Here is a 16,832-nt window from a genome sequence, read left to right as displayed (position 1 = left end):
CTCAGGTCTGCTTTGAAATTGGTTTCCATAAGCCTCTACTGTGCACAAGGACTTTATCTGAACCTGGGCTCCGCTGCGTTCTGAAACCTGCCGTAGAATTTGTCTGGGACACTTCTCTGTACAGAAGTATGCAAACTGCATACAAAGCAAACACAGCCTCGCTTTCTAAGTCCACCCAAGACAACAGTCAACACAAAAATTACAACAAACAAAATGTATTTGGCCTCACTGCCAACTGAAACCTCATTCCTGGAAATGTAAATACCCTGATCCTGCTCCTTAGACACAAAACCCCATCCATTCCATGCAAGAATACACATCAATCCTAACAAGTACTCTTCAGTAACTCTGCATATCGTTCACATAAATGAGAGAAAAGAGATGACATACTCATCATGAACTATGGTGGGGCCATCCCTCGTTAAGGCCTCTTCCTTAATTACATTGATAAGTTCAAAGGTACTGCTTATGGGAGCATCTGGGTTTGGCCATTTAGGACACTGAAAGTGGCGGACTTCCAGAACGTAGTCATCCTGAAATGAAAAGATCAGCCCCAGCATTAGCCACCTCAGTTTCACATTATCCACTCCACGATGGAAGAAGAAAGAGCCTCTCTACACACTGAGAAGGAATCTTCTTCCAAACTGTGTATATAAGAAAAGATACATAACTGTAGCATCTCTGTACTGCTGAACATCCTAAAATAATACAATTTTAATTGATGAAGATTTTGTTCTTTATTTCATGGCTTCCCTCTGAGTTCACAGGTCAAAATTCAAACAAGAGGAAACCAACCAAGGAATTTACATTTAAAAGGTTTTGCCAAACCAATGTTGTGCAGCAAAATCTAGCTGCAATTCTGAAACCAAACTAGAGGCAGACTTTTAACTCAAAATAAATGTACTTGATAAATAATCCCCAGTAATTAACGCCCCACACAATTACACTGTGAATTTTATACACAGAAACAGGACCTTGGTGTACTTTACAAAGAATAATTCAATCTACTTTTGTAATTACTGAATGACAAATGATGTTTTCACTTTTGAATGTGTCAAACACTAAATACTACAGCCTCGCTAGCTAAAGGGATCCACCTGGAAGTAGAAGATGTGGGAGGGAGGAGTCAATGAGAACAACTTTCCCCTGTGAGCAACGGGCATGCACGTGCATTTACAAGTACACAGCTTTCAATACTGCTAGTGAACTTTTCTTCTGCCCTATTTAAATGACATGACTAGCATTTTGGAGAAAAGCCAAGACCCAAAATTGGAGGTTTATTTTACCTGGGTAGCTTCAAGGATAAAGTCATGGATGATAATTTGCTCTTCGTTAGAGAGGCACAGTCTGTCTTTGCTGATAAGGGTCACAGTAAAGGCCTCACAGTTCATAGATTCCTCACGACTTGGCCAGTACACAAACTCATCTTCTGCCTGGAAGAAAGGAAAAACACTACTGCAGACTTTCAGATACCTTGTGTGCAACTGAAAAATCCAGCAGATCAAAAAACTGGTTTGATACATAGAGATGATAAAGAGCTGACATTTAAAAGATATTTTTGTCTAAAACCAACTCACTATTAGTTTACTAGAAGTCATTAAGTTTGCCAGGCCCCTCTTTTGTGAGTCCAAACAGGTAACACTTGCTTTTTAATTGGTTTCATGGGGAAATGGTTCTCTTACCTCGCTTCCACTTAACCTTTGTGTTATATTACCTCCTGCCTACACAGTTTTTCATAAAAGTTAGACACTTGTTTAGAAAAAACTCATTGACCTTTACAATTAATTGCTTACTATTTTGAATTTGTATCTATTGTGGTCTAAGCCAAAACTCAAGGATGTCAGTGGAAGGTCTTTGGATCAGATCTAGGTGGAAGACAGACAAGATACTTCATGTAGGGGTAGAATTATTAAGGGTAGGGGAAAATACTGTCTTGGTCCCATCCCACCCCTTCCTGGCAGCCAATGTCACAAGCCAAACAATGAACCAAAGCACAGACACTACTGCCCTGTAGACAGCCTCTGTTCTGGGCTCACCAAAGATGAAAGCTGGCACCAGGCATCCTTGTAAGCAATACAGCTGAGTCCAGTGCTCTGCAGGGCCAGTCTACAGACTTTTAAAGACAAGACCAACCTCTTCATTTCTACCTGACACTCTCTGTTTCATTAGTACTTTCTGATTCAATCACATTTCACTGAATGCTCTTTGCCCTGCAGTTGCACTGCACATGGGAAGCATATACAATGCTGCCTCTTCAGTTTAATGATATCACATTTAGTATTGAGTATAATATTTATACTGCTGCCTCTCATGACTGCTATTTTTTGGCTGTAACAGAGGTGGTTTCTCTACCATTCTCAGCTACAATTGTCTGTTCACCTCAGTGATGCATGTATGAAAAAAACCAAACCTTTTAATTCTTAATTATTTGCAGTGTCCTCTTGAGACATGTTAGTAAACGTGGAAGCACTGATTAGCACTTCACTTGTGTCACCTGTTTCTCTCTCTTTGTCTCACAAATTAACATACACATTCACTTTTGCTGACATTAAAATAACTTCTATAACCTTTCATAGCCTTAAGTTCTCATGGCCTTAGACTCCTGGAAACAAGCAACTTTTCTCATGTCTTTGCTTTGTATTTTTGCTCTTCTCAAAGTCCTTGCCCTAGTTTTTTGTAACAAGCTTAGGACAAAGTTTGAGGAGGTGACTTGCAAACTGGCGTTGCTTTCAATGGAAAGTAGCTACAGCATGCAATGAAGTGACCCAGGAGAGGCTCAAGTTGGATGTGAAGAAAAATGTCTTCTTATAAAGAGTACTGAACAGGCTGCCCAGGGAGCTGGGAAGTCACCATCCCTGGAGGTGCTCAAGAAAGTAGATGCTGCACTTAGTGACGTGGTTTAGTGGGCACAGTGGTGATGGGTTGATGGTTGGACTTGATGATCTTAGTGGTCTTTTCAAACCTTAATGATTCTGTGATTCTACAACCCTGGTGGCCAGCTGAGCTAAGTCACTGCTCTATGACACAGGGAAGGAGGTGCTTCACTCACCAGGCTCTGGTTGTCTGGCAGCATGACAATGATCTGTGCATTGTGATCCCAGATCATTCTCCAGAAATCTTTAGTTGTATGTGGCAGCGGATGTTGGGTTATGATGAACTCGTTACTCCTGTAGTAGCCCTTTTCCAGCAAAACAAACCAAAATTACTTATTGCCTTCAATACTTCTGAAGCATTAATTTTATCTGTGGGGACACATGATGACCCTATTTCATTTTATTCCACAACATTTTTGCACAAACTGTAATTTCTGTAGTGCCATTTCCAGCAAAGTCCCTGTTGTTTTCACTTATTCTAAATCCCAGTATTTATTTGACTGTATCTCAGGAAAGTACACATTCCATCTGAATGCATCTAGTATTTAATTTTCTTAAGCAACAATCTTTAATAAAACACAGTTAATAGCTTTACATTATGGGGAAGGTGTTAAAATCTCATTCGTTAATACACAGCCATTACATACAGAATTAAGACAATTACAGGCATCTGGTATTTAGCACCTCAGAATTGATTTTACTTTGTAATTAGGTGTTGGCTTCCTCACCATGATATAAGAGGCGTTAATGTAATCAGTTCCCTTCATTCCAGGCAGTGGTGCCAAGCCCACTCTAGCACGCTCAGCTATAAGACAAAGATAAAAGAATATCAGAGTCTGGTCATGGCCCATTGCAGAAAGCAGGAATTTCTCAGACGTTAACAAACCAAACATTGCAGCTCCCATCTCCTGCAGGAGCAGGCCTGCACTTAACCGTGTTAAAGCACTGCCTGCTAACACAAAATATAAAAGAGAACGTTGCACAATATTCCCACAAGGACAAAGTAATTTGTAAAATCAAATTTTACTATAGCAAAGATTTTCACAGCAGGCTGAATTACCGAATAACAGTATATGCAGTGATAACAGGGGATTTCAGGTAATTTTTGACTGTAGCATTCTATTTGTTTCTAGCAGCACAAAAACCCAGGTGACTGATTTTGCTTTCCCTACCTCTCCATAGCACAGCCACCACTCATTCCTCCCATCTGGAAGGTGAGATAACCTTCTCAGATAAAACCCTTCCATCAAGGGCAAAAACCCAGAAGCAAGTAAATGTTCTCCAGCAGGTCTGCACTGCTCTGTGTTTGAGGGTTGGGTTCAACAACATCCTGAACCCAACTGACAGGCTCCTACTGCCAAACTGAAATCACTGCAGCGACATGACACAATCTGCGAGGTCATACAGTCTATTTCAGTCCATTCACCTTTGTTTATAATGTATATCCTGGCGATTTCTCTTTTTGTTACCAAACTTCATAACAAAACCTGTGCCCATATAGCAGTGCACTACTTTGAGTACTGCTTGCCCTGTATGCCCTGTGCTCTGGGCAATGTGATGGGAATGACATCATGACTGCTTGGTCTTAGCAAGTTCATGCTGCCAGGCAGCTGTGCACAGATTCCATATTAACGACTGTGAAACTGTGGCCCTCAAACCTGAGGAAGGCTTGCACACAGAAAACAAATGTACTACAAAGTACATCATAAAAACACTTGTGCCAATCACTCTGTGAGATCTCACCTGAGCTGAGAGCTGCATCAAAGTAATTATCACAGTATTCCATAGGTTTATCCTCCACCTAATCATTCAAATTCTTAAGCACTTCACATTAACATTTCACTTGGGCAGTATACCTAACTGACACCATAACTGTTTTCTTTCATTCCATTTCAGAGTAATTTAGCAAAAGCAAGACAGCTTGGTCTATACAGATCACACTTGTTCTTCCTTGTGGCTACGCCTTTTCATGCATAACACAGGAAGTGTTCACTGCAAGAAGTTATGCTAGGCAGTGATCAAACCGAAGGTGCGATCTTACATGGCACGACTGATGAGTTCCTGTTCTTCTCTTTGTTGCAGTCTTTCTGAGCACTGAAGCATTCCACATATTTTGCATTACACTGTGTAACCAGCTGAAAGAGAATAAAGTAGTAAGTCAGTCCTCACAGCACTCTAACTGAAGAGAGGTGGTTTCTTTGCCAACTCCCAGGAAGAAGCATCAGTACAAGAATACGTCGTGTTGTTAAACTTGTTTAAAGTACTCAAGATACCAATGGAAATCATCTTTTCATACAATTTGTTTAATGGCTAAAAAGATCTCTACAGCTCTTAGCTTTGAAGCATCCTGAAAATGAAGTTCCATCAAAATGCATTTTCACAGAACAGTACGTTTAGTTATCTTTGAGAATATATTTCAAAGACTTGCAGATACGTTCAATTGGAAGCAAGTCTCGAGGAACAAAAGCTAGCAAAATAAAACTATGAAAAAATAAAAAACCAACCACACAAACTTTCATGCTTTCTTTCAAAATGAAAGCAAGATAATTCCTCCAGAATACCTTTTTTTTCTGCCAGGCCCTTTGGGAACTCAGCACACCAGCAGCATAGATTTGAGGCTAAGAGTTGTATTATCTGCTCTGCTAAATTCATTCCAGGCACAATGAAAAGTCAGAGAGGCAGATTTGTCTTTGAATATTCCCCCCGCGTATGGGGAACTCTCCCAAAGCAAGAAGGGTGAAGGCGGCTTTTCCATCTCTTGCACCAGCAACTCATTACTCAGGGTAATTTTACTCTCAGTCGGTTGTAAGTGAACTTCTGCACCAAGGCATGAGCACGAGTTATTTTCTGCCAGCTCTAAGGCAGCAGCAGAAATCAGGGAAAAATTTAATAATCACTGCTTTCTTAGTCCCAGTTTCAAACCCATTCTAATCACGACAGCACTTCACTCATCTACGTACTGGCATTGTTACACTGGAAGTTTCAGAGTTTCTAAACACTTGTGCAGCTCCAGCAGAGTAAGTATTTTGGAAAACGGCACCTCCAAGTTGCAAATTTTGCCATAAGTCATAAGAAAACATCTTCATCCTTATAACTTGATATTTTTTATAGCAGTGGAATAATTCTTTTCTAATAAAGTGTCTTTCTCTCCTGCGTGTGTGTGCACACTTCTGTGCTTGTTTCTTTGATGTAGTAATTATGCACCTGGAATGTCTTTCTTGATTGAGAGTACTGACATTTCTACAAGTGCATTCTGAGACCACCTTGTTCATTTTTTGAATAGCTTTTCACCTGTTAAAATTTAACAGCTTCAGTTCCTTATGTGGTCATTAAACTGAGTTTAGGTGTGAAAACTGACATCATGTATGATCATATGAAATGCAGTCCCACAAAAAAATGATAAATGCATTCAAAAAACGCAATCAGAAAATTGTAGGTTTCATATAGATCCAAGCAAATAATTTTACTTTGGCCACGATGAATGCAGCTATAATACAGTAGGGAAAAGCAGCAGGCACAGCTATTAGCAATGGAAAGGCATGTTGTGTTTCTTGATGTTAAAACATTTTAAATTATTTATCTACATCATGGAAATAGTGAGTTGCACTAAGAACCTCATCTCATTTCTTTCTCCATATATATATGCACAAGAATCACTGTTTTGAGTAAGACCTCCAACCAAATTACCCACAGGCCCAGGAACACTCAGCTCCTTCAAAATGAGGAGACTATCAGCAGCACGCTTCAAAGCAATGCTCGTGTTCCTCTTTGCACCTTTGACTTCAAGAGCATTAGTGCTGATTCCCAGAAGCATGGCTGACTTGTTGCGCCCTGAACTTCCCAAGATGCTCTGCTGTGCTAATCAAGTGTTCTGGTTAGGTTCATTATCTATGACAACAAACAGGGAAGGCATGCCAAGCAACACAAAGTGGAGAAATTAGGTCCCTCTGGATGGGAGTGATAAGCCTTACCTTGAATTGTTTTTCTAATCGTGTCTTCCCTCCTATGCCAGGTATGAGGATGCTGTTAACATAACTATGCAGCTGGTTTGCAGATACTTCAGTCTCCTTCCCAAGGATGGCTTCCAACAAGGCATCATGAATAAAAATGTACTGCTCCTAGATAAACAAAGCATGTCAGGTAAGCACTTGGAATAAACTAAATGGCTGGCTTTAACTGAGGGGTAGAGCACTGAAGGAGGGTATGCAAAATAACCCACACATGCAAATAAGGCCAAATAAAAAAAAACAACCACTCACAAGTGTTAACACACACAGCTCTGAAAAAGTCATAAGCAAAATCTGAAGTTTCTGGTCTAGAAAAAGAGAGGCATTTCGGTGCAACAAATATCTGGTGATATATTCAATACTTACAGGGACGTAACTGAAAAATCTATTTGCTCTTTGACTGCAACATAAAAATGAATATGGCCATACACTGAGCCCCACTGCAATCTTTACCTCTGTCTGGACGAGGTAGTTGCGCTGTGTCCTGATATGTTTCAGGAAACCCAGGACATTAACTGTGCTTTTGTCTTTTATCTGTTGCAGCATACTGTCAATCACAATGTAGGTTCCAGTTCTGCCAACACCAGCACTACGAAAAACGTAAGAGAAACCCACGTAATACAGCCAAGCCACACTAAACACAACAGCAGAACAGAACTAAACAAATGCACCTATTCCTAGACTTTCAGTTCACTGCTAGCCTCAATCATGAAAATTCCTGAACAAAATACTTTAGTTTTCTAGGAATTTTCTGGTTGCCAGTGGAGGTGATCCTGCCCTCCCCGTGTGCTGAATGGGCAGGAAATCAGACTTCAGAACCAGGAATTGCACAGCCTCATCAGTGCAATGCTCAGCAGCTCAGCATCATGCTGCTAATGCAACTAGGATTTTTTGATTAGAGCACGCTTCAAATGTAGGCTAAGCCAACTCACGTCTCCCTGCATCCATAGGGCAGGCACACTGCTGTCTTAATAATGTACAGTGCTTGCCTTCACAGGCATTTAAAAGAGCATACACTGCAAAATAGGTATATTGACCATCAAGCATTTGATCAAATCTATTTAGATCAGATATCACGGGGCAATTTTTCACTGAGAGGTTGATGAGGTGCTTGAACAGGCTGCCCAGAGAGCTATGCATGCCCCATCCCTGGAAGTGGAGTCCAGGCTGGAAGGGGCCCTGTACAGCCTGAGCTGGTGGCTGGCAACCAGCCCACGGCATCAGGCTGGAATTCAATGATCTCTGAGGGCCCTTCCAACCCAAGCCATTCTATGATTCTGTGATCCTTCATACCTGCAGTGCACAACCACTGGTCCCATGTCTGGGGTTCTGGCTGCAGATGATCTCCTAACGAAGGTCAGCACAGGAAGGGCATACTCTGGCACACCCATGTCAGGCCACTGAGTGTAGTGATACTGAATAACCGTTCTCTCGTTCTGGCGCCCTTTTGGGTTTCCTTTCTGACCCTGCATGCAAATTGTAAGCAGAAAGAAGAGAAAGATCAGGAAAGAGAAGCAAAGAATCCTTCAGTTTTACTTCAATTCCTCCGTTCGGTCCTATTAGTTTGCCCAGATGAAAATGTGTCGGACTATGACAAAAAGAATCTCCTGCAGCTCTGCTTTTGTTTGGTGGAGACACAGTGCAAGGAAAAGACGTAGGAAAAGACATAGTGCAAGGAAAAGACAGCAGCAGCTCCGATACCAAGGTGGTAACAAACTCGAGAGAAAGAAATACAGGTTAAACCTATCACCAGGTTCCTTGTAATCCTGTTTTTGCTTACTCATTTCCCATCCACTGCTGCTTCAAGTTGCCTACACAACAGCTGAATTTTGCTCCTGTGCGGCTTGCATCCCGCACAAGCTAGAAGGCATCTGGATGAGAACAGTGAAGGCTTCACCCACCTTTTTCATCTTTGTGTTCCTGACCGTGAAGCGGCGCACAGTGTAGCAGGCATGAATGTTTGTGCTCTTCAGCGTGACTATTATGTTGCCATACTCCTCGCTATTCTCTGACGGCCAGTACTGATCGCATTTTCTCTGAACAAAGACACAGTTGGATGGGTTGGCTGAAGGTTTGAGCTGTTTCTTTGTATTTGTGGTTAGAGCTTTTTTAAAAAGTAAAATCATGGCTAGCTATGTAACCCTCAGTTATTTAGGTACATTTTAGACATCAGCATGTATCATCCCAGACCATTTAAAACAAATTCTGCCCACGTGATTTGGAGAGATGGTAAGGAGTATTTGCTAACAAACTAGAAAATCTCTTACTCTTCCTTTTTCAACAAGGTTTGTGATCATGACAATGATTCCAGTATTTTGTTCCCAAATCATCCTCCAGAAATCTTCAAAGGTAGACTTTAAAGGTCCCTGGGTAGCAATGTAGGCTTTTGCTTTGTTGTAACCCTTCAAAGAAAACCATAATGCCAAGTGAGATGAAAGCAGTATCATGGCAGAGAAATTAATAATTTAAAGGTAACAAAGAAAGGTGCCTTTCTCATTCAGAATAGCGAGGAATTTGTAGCAAAACTCTTACGTGAAGCTGGAAAACATGAACATTTCACGAGTAGCAATGCTTCCTCATTGGGGAAGGATTTAGAGAAGAAAAAATAATTCAAATAACTTACATCAACATAATTAGCATTAATGTAGTCACTGTGCTTAGAATCTTTTCCTGGTAAAGGCCTCAGCTTCACCCTACTGTGATCATCTGCAGGACAAAGAACAGAACAAGAAGCATTAAGGAAATACGATGCAGAATTGAAAGTAAACATCCTAATTCCCATGTTTTGGAGTAGCCCTTATTACTACCTTGCAGCAACTGGCTTTGGATTGAAGTGGAATGTGACTGTTCTCGGCCATCTGATCATGGTAGCAGTCACTCAGCTCTGCTGGCTCAAGGAGCAGAGCAAATGTCCCCACTCCTTCACCACCCTCAATACACCGAGAAGACAGACTTTGGATCACGCTGTTGCACTCTTTAGCTCTTGTTCTTCTTGCACTCCAATACCTGGCTTCTTGCTTAAATCAGAAAAAAAATGGCAACCCTTCTGCTTTTGAGCAGCTGTGTGGGGCTGGGAGGTGCTTCCAACACATGCAGAAATGAGACATAGGCTAACTTCAAGAAGGAAACATCTGGCTTCATTTGCCTTCCAACATATGAATGGAGAAAGAGGTTTCTCCTGGTGCCATCTGTAGTACTGAAGTTCCTGCTTCAGTTCTCTAAGGGTGCTTCTCTCAGTGCTTAGAGGGACCAGACACCTCTGTCTAAAATCACAGCTGGGACAATTGCAAAGGATCTCCTTGTACAAGGACACGCAGCGAGAGTGCTACTGGTGCTCAGCCTGTACCTCGACTGATTCTAAGCATGGGATACACCCATTTAATCCCTATGCCATGAAAAACATTCAAGATTTACTGCAACATTTATAAACATAGGAACTTAATGTCGTTGCTCTCCATTTTCATTCCTAAACCACAGTAACTGCTGCACCTGCCATTTGTTCCACATCAGAGAAAAGTTACTGCATTTACACTCCAGCCCTGTACAAATCTGCACTCTAGAGCTGTGTCCAGATTTGCAGTTCTCAGAGGAATACAGGCAAAGCCAGCACTGTGCTACAAAGATCACCGCTTGTCCAAGTCATACACACAGTTGAAGCAGGTTGAAATACAGCAGATGTACTCTGTAAGATTTAGCATCTTTGGGAATACAAAGGAATCCCAGGGATCATCAGTAAAACTCGCTGCTCCACCATGCACTTCCCTTAGGCCAGTTTTCAGATGTTTGCAACCAGAAGAGCTCTGATCATCAATTTATCCCAGTTATTCCTCCACAAAGTTTCATAGTAAACTGATAACTTCTAAATCTACACTTGGACCATCAAACAGCAAAATACTTTAAAACAAAAGCTGGAGTGAAATTGTAGCCTCAGAGAAGCAAGAATGTCCACTGCCTTTAGAAGGAAAATGCCCTCCCAGCTGCAATTCCACATATTTATTAGTTGTTGTGGAACAATGTAACTTCAGACCGCACAGACACATTGTGAGAGTGCCTTTCCTGGCTGATTAAACATGCTTGCAGTTGTGCTTACTTACACGCTAGGATGTTGATGTATCTGTTCTTGTGCTTGTTGTCAGGGTGGTTGGAGTGCTCTGCAGTGATGTTCATGTCGGCCGTACAGCGCTGCACTTCCTAGGCATAAAATTATTCAAACAGAAAATGTGTCAGCACGAAGAATGAAGTTTTATCTCCTTTTGCAACAGCTCACAGAAACCATGTTTAAAGTACCAATATCTTACTCGCTGGATTAAACACAGTCATTCAGTATTGTCCTGTAGGACATGGTCTGCTTAAACTAAGAAGGCATTCGCTGCTCACTGATGCCCTTCTCTCCACAGACCTGTGACAGATGCAGTCTGGGCACTGCAGTAGTCTACTGTGCCTCTCTGACCAGCAGTCCATCCATCTTCTGGACTGCATCTCCTGATGCCTCACTCTCTCCCCTCTTCAGCAGACAGAGTGCTTTCAAAGGCAGGAATGGCCACAGTGTAGGCTACGAAATTAAACATCAAAACCATTTCAACAGAAGACTTTTGACTGCAGGACAACTTATTTGCTTATAACCTCTCCAAACAGGGTTTCTGACATTTCAGTTTGGCATTGACCTTTTGCTAGTTCTCTGAAGAGATGCCTTTTATAAAGTATAAATAAAATAGATTGCTGAAGGTAGCAGCTAGTGCTTTAAATGCCACTGCTTGGACAGTGATTAACAGCCAACAATACAGTGAAAAAGATAAAAGGTTGTATCCACGTATATATTCTGGAGCTACGTCTATTCAGTTATTTACAAAGCAGGACGCGTTTGGGCTTGCAAAGTGCTCATGAAGCTAGAAATGCAGACAGCAGCCTAGTTAGGTCTGATACCTAATTCCAATTGACTTTTCAGCTCTTCACCTGATCCTTCCTCACCTCACTGAAGAGCAGAACGCAGAGCTACTGAAATGGGGCAGTGCACCATCGGTTCTTTGCCCTTTCAGAAGAGCAGCTATTTCCCTCAGCCAGGCTGCCCTACAGTTACACCCATCAGGACTGCCCTGCAAACCAAATCACTGCAATCCTCCAACTCACATATTATACCACTCCTGAGTCCGATTTTCTTCTTTTACAACCTTCTTGACAAAGCAAACCCCCTTTTCATCATTAGCTTAAACATTTGCAGTTTTAAAACACATTTTTGAAAAACATATCAATGTTTGGAATTAACAAAATGGTGGAAGAAGCTGGTTATTCAAATCACTGCCAAGTCCCAGAAATCTCGCCAAATAGAATCCATTTCCCCAAGGATGGATGGGGAAGCGCCGAATTACTTTGTACTACGGGCTCTAAAAACAACAGCATAGAACCTGCCTAAGAGAGAAAGTCATTAGGAGCTCACAGCTGCTACAAAGATCACAAGCTAAGTGACAGAGAAAAATTATCAAGAGAAATGCTATACAAACAGCAGATGTATCAGAGTTCAGCATTATGCAGACGTTTCACAAAGGAGATGCACTGCAGTTTTCATATCTTCCCCAACATTTACATTTTGGAAGTGCCAAGTATACTAAAACCTTGAGCAGTTTACAGCTTTTATGGCCACACGACACTCCCAAATAACAATCGCTTTTTTCTCCACTGGGAGAAATACACTACATTCACATTCAAGGAGATGAGCTGAGCAAAGACAAAGAAGAATCAGGAAAAACTCTCAGCTGGTCCTAATAGAATTTTCATAGTTCCATTTCTAGCACAGAAGAAAACCCACACTACAGTGTGTGCTTCCCCTGATGCTGTTTGTCAGCTCCAGTAAACAGGTGACTTCTGCTTATACAGCAGGCAGGATCAGTGCAGCCTCACTCACAAATGGCAAAGCAGCATCACTTCCCTCTTGCTTTCATTTAATGACACTTTCTTTTACCTTCTATTTATTTATTTTTCTACAGGTTGAAATCATGTAACATCCTTGCTGTGCTGCTCGAGGTCACCCCTAAAAAATGCTCCTCCATTTCTGAAAAGCCTGACTTCAAACACATATCGCTACAAAACTCTCTTCAGACGTTATTAGCGTTGAAATATTTATGCCACATGCAGTGCAGATGAATCCAGTAAGGTTCTGTGGAGAATGCTCTCAAAAGTCAGAGAATTTAATAGGGAATTACATCCCTGCTAAGGAATTTTCTCTGACAGTTTAAATACTACATAGTAAATGCATCCCTTTCTATTAAATTCTATAGGATTCTTCCATAAGGGAATTGTTGGTAAGGTTAATCACTTTAATTAACCTTTTTATGTTGATGCCGACTGTTTTCTCAGCTGTACGTGTTCCCAGCTGGCCAATACAAAGTTAATAGAAGAGGAAGATTAAGAGAAGATGGTGAAAAACACAGCAGTGGAAAAGAAGGTCTTATGCTGTGAGAGCCGATCCTCTGAAAATGCCTTTTCTTAACACTGAACGTTTTAAATGAATTTTAATACTCCGGCAAACTGCTACAGTGGTGGATTCCTACCCTGCACCCTGCAGAAGAACAGCAAAAGGAGGCCGTTCAAGAAAAGCCTCCCCTTGCCAATGCGCCTCCTTTTTCCTTTTCCCTTGTCTTTTGTAACATCAGTGTAGAACAATAAAAGGCCATTTCAAGTTCAGCCTGCCTGCTCCAGTCCACAACGCAAAGAAGGCACTGGGGCACTGCAGCTGGCCGACAAGGGGCCACAGGACAGACAACGTCCTCCAGCTTCCTGCTGGCTGGCAAGTCATTCATCTGCATGTGAGGCATCCCCACCTCGTATCACTGCTACAGCCTAAGCTTGCAGGCAAACGGCCAGGTCAGGTCTGATCCCAGGCTGCTCACTGCAGACTTAACAAACTCTGCAATTAGCACTTAACTGCTTTTAGCACCTCAGAGCAGAACACTGCCCCTATCACTATGTGCATTATTCACCATCTCATATCAAAGGAACTTTTCAGCTCTGGGCTCTTTTCTTCAGTTTCCTCAATCCTGCTTGGTCTCTTCTAGTGATTGTAAAGGTGTGCTGCTGCTCCTCGTGTTTAACTCTGCAGAACACATTACTGTCCAAAGATAAATGGATAAAGGATCTCATTCTGTCCTTTCAACTTATCATTGACAACCCAAGAAACCAAGTGCATCGTTTCAGTTGACTGTTAGTTACTGTAAAAAGTGTTCTAGTCTACGCTATTATGGCTAATTTAGCTTTTAATTATATTGTCCATGCTAATGCTAATTGGAATTTGATACACCCAGGTTTAACGACCCATTTTCATTGCCCTTCTGAAACAAGTTAAAGATTAGTTTCTCCTAAACTTCAAAGAATTTCCATTTAAGTGTAAAATCAAACAGCTCCAGCATCTTGCTGGCAATACAAGGCTCTGAGCAGGAATTTTTGCTACAGTGACTGAGCAGGAACTCAGTCTCTTGATTTGGCCTTATGCAGTGCTGCTGTTGTTTCCCATTAGTTCATTAAGGAGATGTCCTAGGAGGAGCTGAACTGTAAAAGCCTATGAATAGCAATGAGCAGGAGTCATGAACAAAGGAAGGATCCTAATCTGAAGGGCTAAATTAGAGAAGATCCACTGCTCCGTTTTGATATAACTGTGGTATTTTTCAGTACCAAAGCAGTTCGTTCATCCGCCTTTAAGATCATTTTTGATCTATTATTTTAATCCCAAATTAGAGAGTTCTGTGGTAGTGCTCTTGCTGTTTCTTTTATCACAGCAAACATGAGCATGGCACACCAATAGAGACAGCAAATAGCATCTGAAGATCTCCCACAGGAGCAGTGTAGATTTTTGCAATAATTTAGCACTAGTAGAAACTCTCTGATGGCACTTACGAGAGAGGTGAGCTGGGGACAGCCTAGACAGAAGGGGAAAAATAAATAAACCAAAAGGACTGAACACAGGAATAAGAGCGGAGGAATCATGAATAAAGAGTTAAAAATTGATGCAAGTGTGAGCAAGTTGGGACCACTGATGAGGCGTGCGTGCTGCTGGGCTGTATACCCAGTGCTGCCTGCAGATGTGAGAGCAGCGGATGGTGGAGCATCTGCTCACTGCATCCTGCCCTTCGGTGTGTATGGAGGTGGGAATATGACCAAAACCTCGCACTCCTCATGTGCAGCTATGGTTCCTCTGAGTGGGGCTTCTAGGCACAGACTTTTGAGAATATCATTAGTGACAGCCAGCCAGGAGGTATTTAAGAAGTGTGTGGATGTGGCACTAAGGGACTTGGTTTGGTGATGTGAATGGTAGGTCAGGTTGATGGTTGGACTTGATGATCTTAAAGGTCTTTTTCAACCTAAATGATTGTATGGTATCTGAATTTCTTTTGCTGTTTCTCTTCAACTTTATCTCTTAATTCATGCCAGCTTGTTGGTCTGGATCTGACAGTAAGCTAGACTCCAGGAAGGTCCTCCTCTGCAGGGATCCTTCATCCTCCAGCTGCACAGTGCTGCTTCCCTTTGCTTTCACTGCAGCAATGCACAGCCTGAGAATACCCTTAATTATGGCAGTTTTAGGTCAGGTTTCTAAAACGTTTCCCAATGCAGCAATGTTTGCTAGCAGCACGCTTTTGAAATGGCATCTTTCTACTGCCAAATTCCTTGGTGTAGATACTGTAATAAGTATGGGTCTGGTGTACGCTGTCTAATCTGTAAAGGACGCCAGTATAACTACACAGTATTTTTAGTGTCTCAAGAAATGTGCAAAGCACAGCATTATCTCAGTCTTCAATGCAGCCCTTCACAAGAGAATAACATTCCGAGGTCGCTGGTTAAAGAGAGCTTGTGACCCCTGCCCCGAGTCGCAACAACCATGAGAATAACGCCAGCAAATCCCTGCCCCATCACTGAAGATATGGATTCGTTATTTTCTTACTCTTTAAGACGTTTAGAAGAAAGGTGCCGCTGGAGAATAAAGATATTTTCAATTTATGTGATGAGGGAGCTAGACAGCCTGCCTCCGAGTTCAGCGAGCCTGTTCAGACTCCAAACTGGCAATGATTCACTGCACTCGGACAGCCACAGGCAGGAGAGAGGTCTACCCGCTCTAATCGCTCCTGCAGCAGTGCTGACCGACCCACTCAGAATTTGGGGGGAGGTAAATAAAATCATCGGATCTCAGAAATCCAAATAGGACATTATAACACACAAATTCACAGTTAGCTTTGGGGATGGACGGTGATTTCTTGGCTTAATGCTCCAATCTCAGAGCGAAAGGACATGACTATGAGAAGAAATTACTGTGCTCTTCCAGAAACAGGCCAGAAGGAGGGAGTGAAAAGCTTTACTGTGGGAGGTGGCACTTCACTCTTTTTGATACAAGAATTTGGAGGGCACGCACCCTACGTAATCAGACTGAGTATCAGGGGGACATAAGATGGCGAATGTGACACCAGTTTTGCAAAAGAGAATCAGAAGGGATTTCAGGCACTACAGCCCACTAAGTCTGACTGGTCTATGGGGAAAACTGCTAGACACCATAATAAATAGCAGAGTTAGTGAGTGCCTCCAACACACTGTGGAGAGGTCCCTGAGGAAGCCCATAGGCAAGGACAGTCTAGAAGAGAGTCACATATATGGATTTCTGAAATGTTTTTGAAAAGGCCTCTCAGAAAACATTACTCAAAAAAACTGATCTGTTGAGGAGCAAAAGGAAAATTCCTTTTGCATATGAACAGGTATTTACCACATGGGAATTGTCAGTGCTCACATTTCTCCAGTGGGACATCGTGGGGACCTAATCTATTCATAAATGGACTGCAAAGGAGACAAAGTGTGTTTATAATACAAAATTATTCAGGATAATTTAAAAAAAAAAAAAAAAAAAAAAAAAAAATGCTGTTTGCCAAGGGAAGCAGAATGATCTCCCAGTACGAAGTGGCTGAATGATAAAATGGCAAAT

At 41.8% G+C, this 16,832-nt stretch overlaps 1 protein-coding gene across 1 annotated transcript in view; it reads right to left on the bottom strand.

Annotated features, from left to right (window-relative positions):
* Positions 1-16,832, bottom strand: part of PTPRG (protein tyrosine phosphatase receptor type G) — a 373,912-nt gene that overhangs the window by 4,684 nt on the left and 352,396 nt on the right. Inside the window, exons 16-27 of the mRNA XM_042880843.1 lie at positions 10,975-11,071; positions 9,504-9,586; positions 9,148-9,282; positions 8,782-8,916; positions 8,174-8,346; positions 7,334-7,469; positions 6,845-6,991; positions 4,915-5,008; positions 3,602-3,678; positions 3,050-3,178; positions 1,287-1,433; positions 391-533 (exon numbers count right to left, since the gene is read on the bottom strand). Coding sequence (XP_042736777.1) covers positions 391-533; positions 1,287-1,433; positions 3,050-3,178; positions 3,602-3,678; positions 4,915-5,008; positions 6,845-6,991; positions 7,334-7,469; positions 8,174-8,346; positions 8,782-8,916; positions 9,148-9,282; positions 9,504-9,586; positions 10,975-11,071 — 1,496 coding nt within the window. The remainder of the gene's footprint in view (positions 1-390; positions 534-1,286; positions 1,434-3,049; positions 3,179-3,601; positions 3,679-4,914; positions 5,009-6,844; positions 6,992-7,333; positions 7,470-8,173; positions 8,347-8,781; positions 8,917-9,147; positions 9,283-9,503; positions 9,587-10,974; positions 11,072-16,832) is intronic.

The sequence above is a fragment of the Lagopus leucura genome, unplaced genomic scaffold (assembly GCF_019238085.1).
Source record: "Lagopus leucura isolate 7727_CA_CO unplaced genomic scaffold, USGS_WTPT01 Super-Scaffold_100028, whole genome shotgun sequence".
In the NCBI taxonomy this organism is placed as follows: domain Eukaryota; kingdom Metazoa; phylum Chordata; class Aves; order Galliformes; family Phasianidae; genus Lagopus; species Lagopus leucura.
This window is presented reverse-complemented; position numbering and strand designations above follow the sequence as displayed.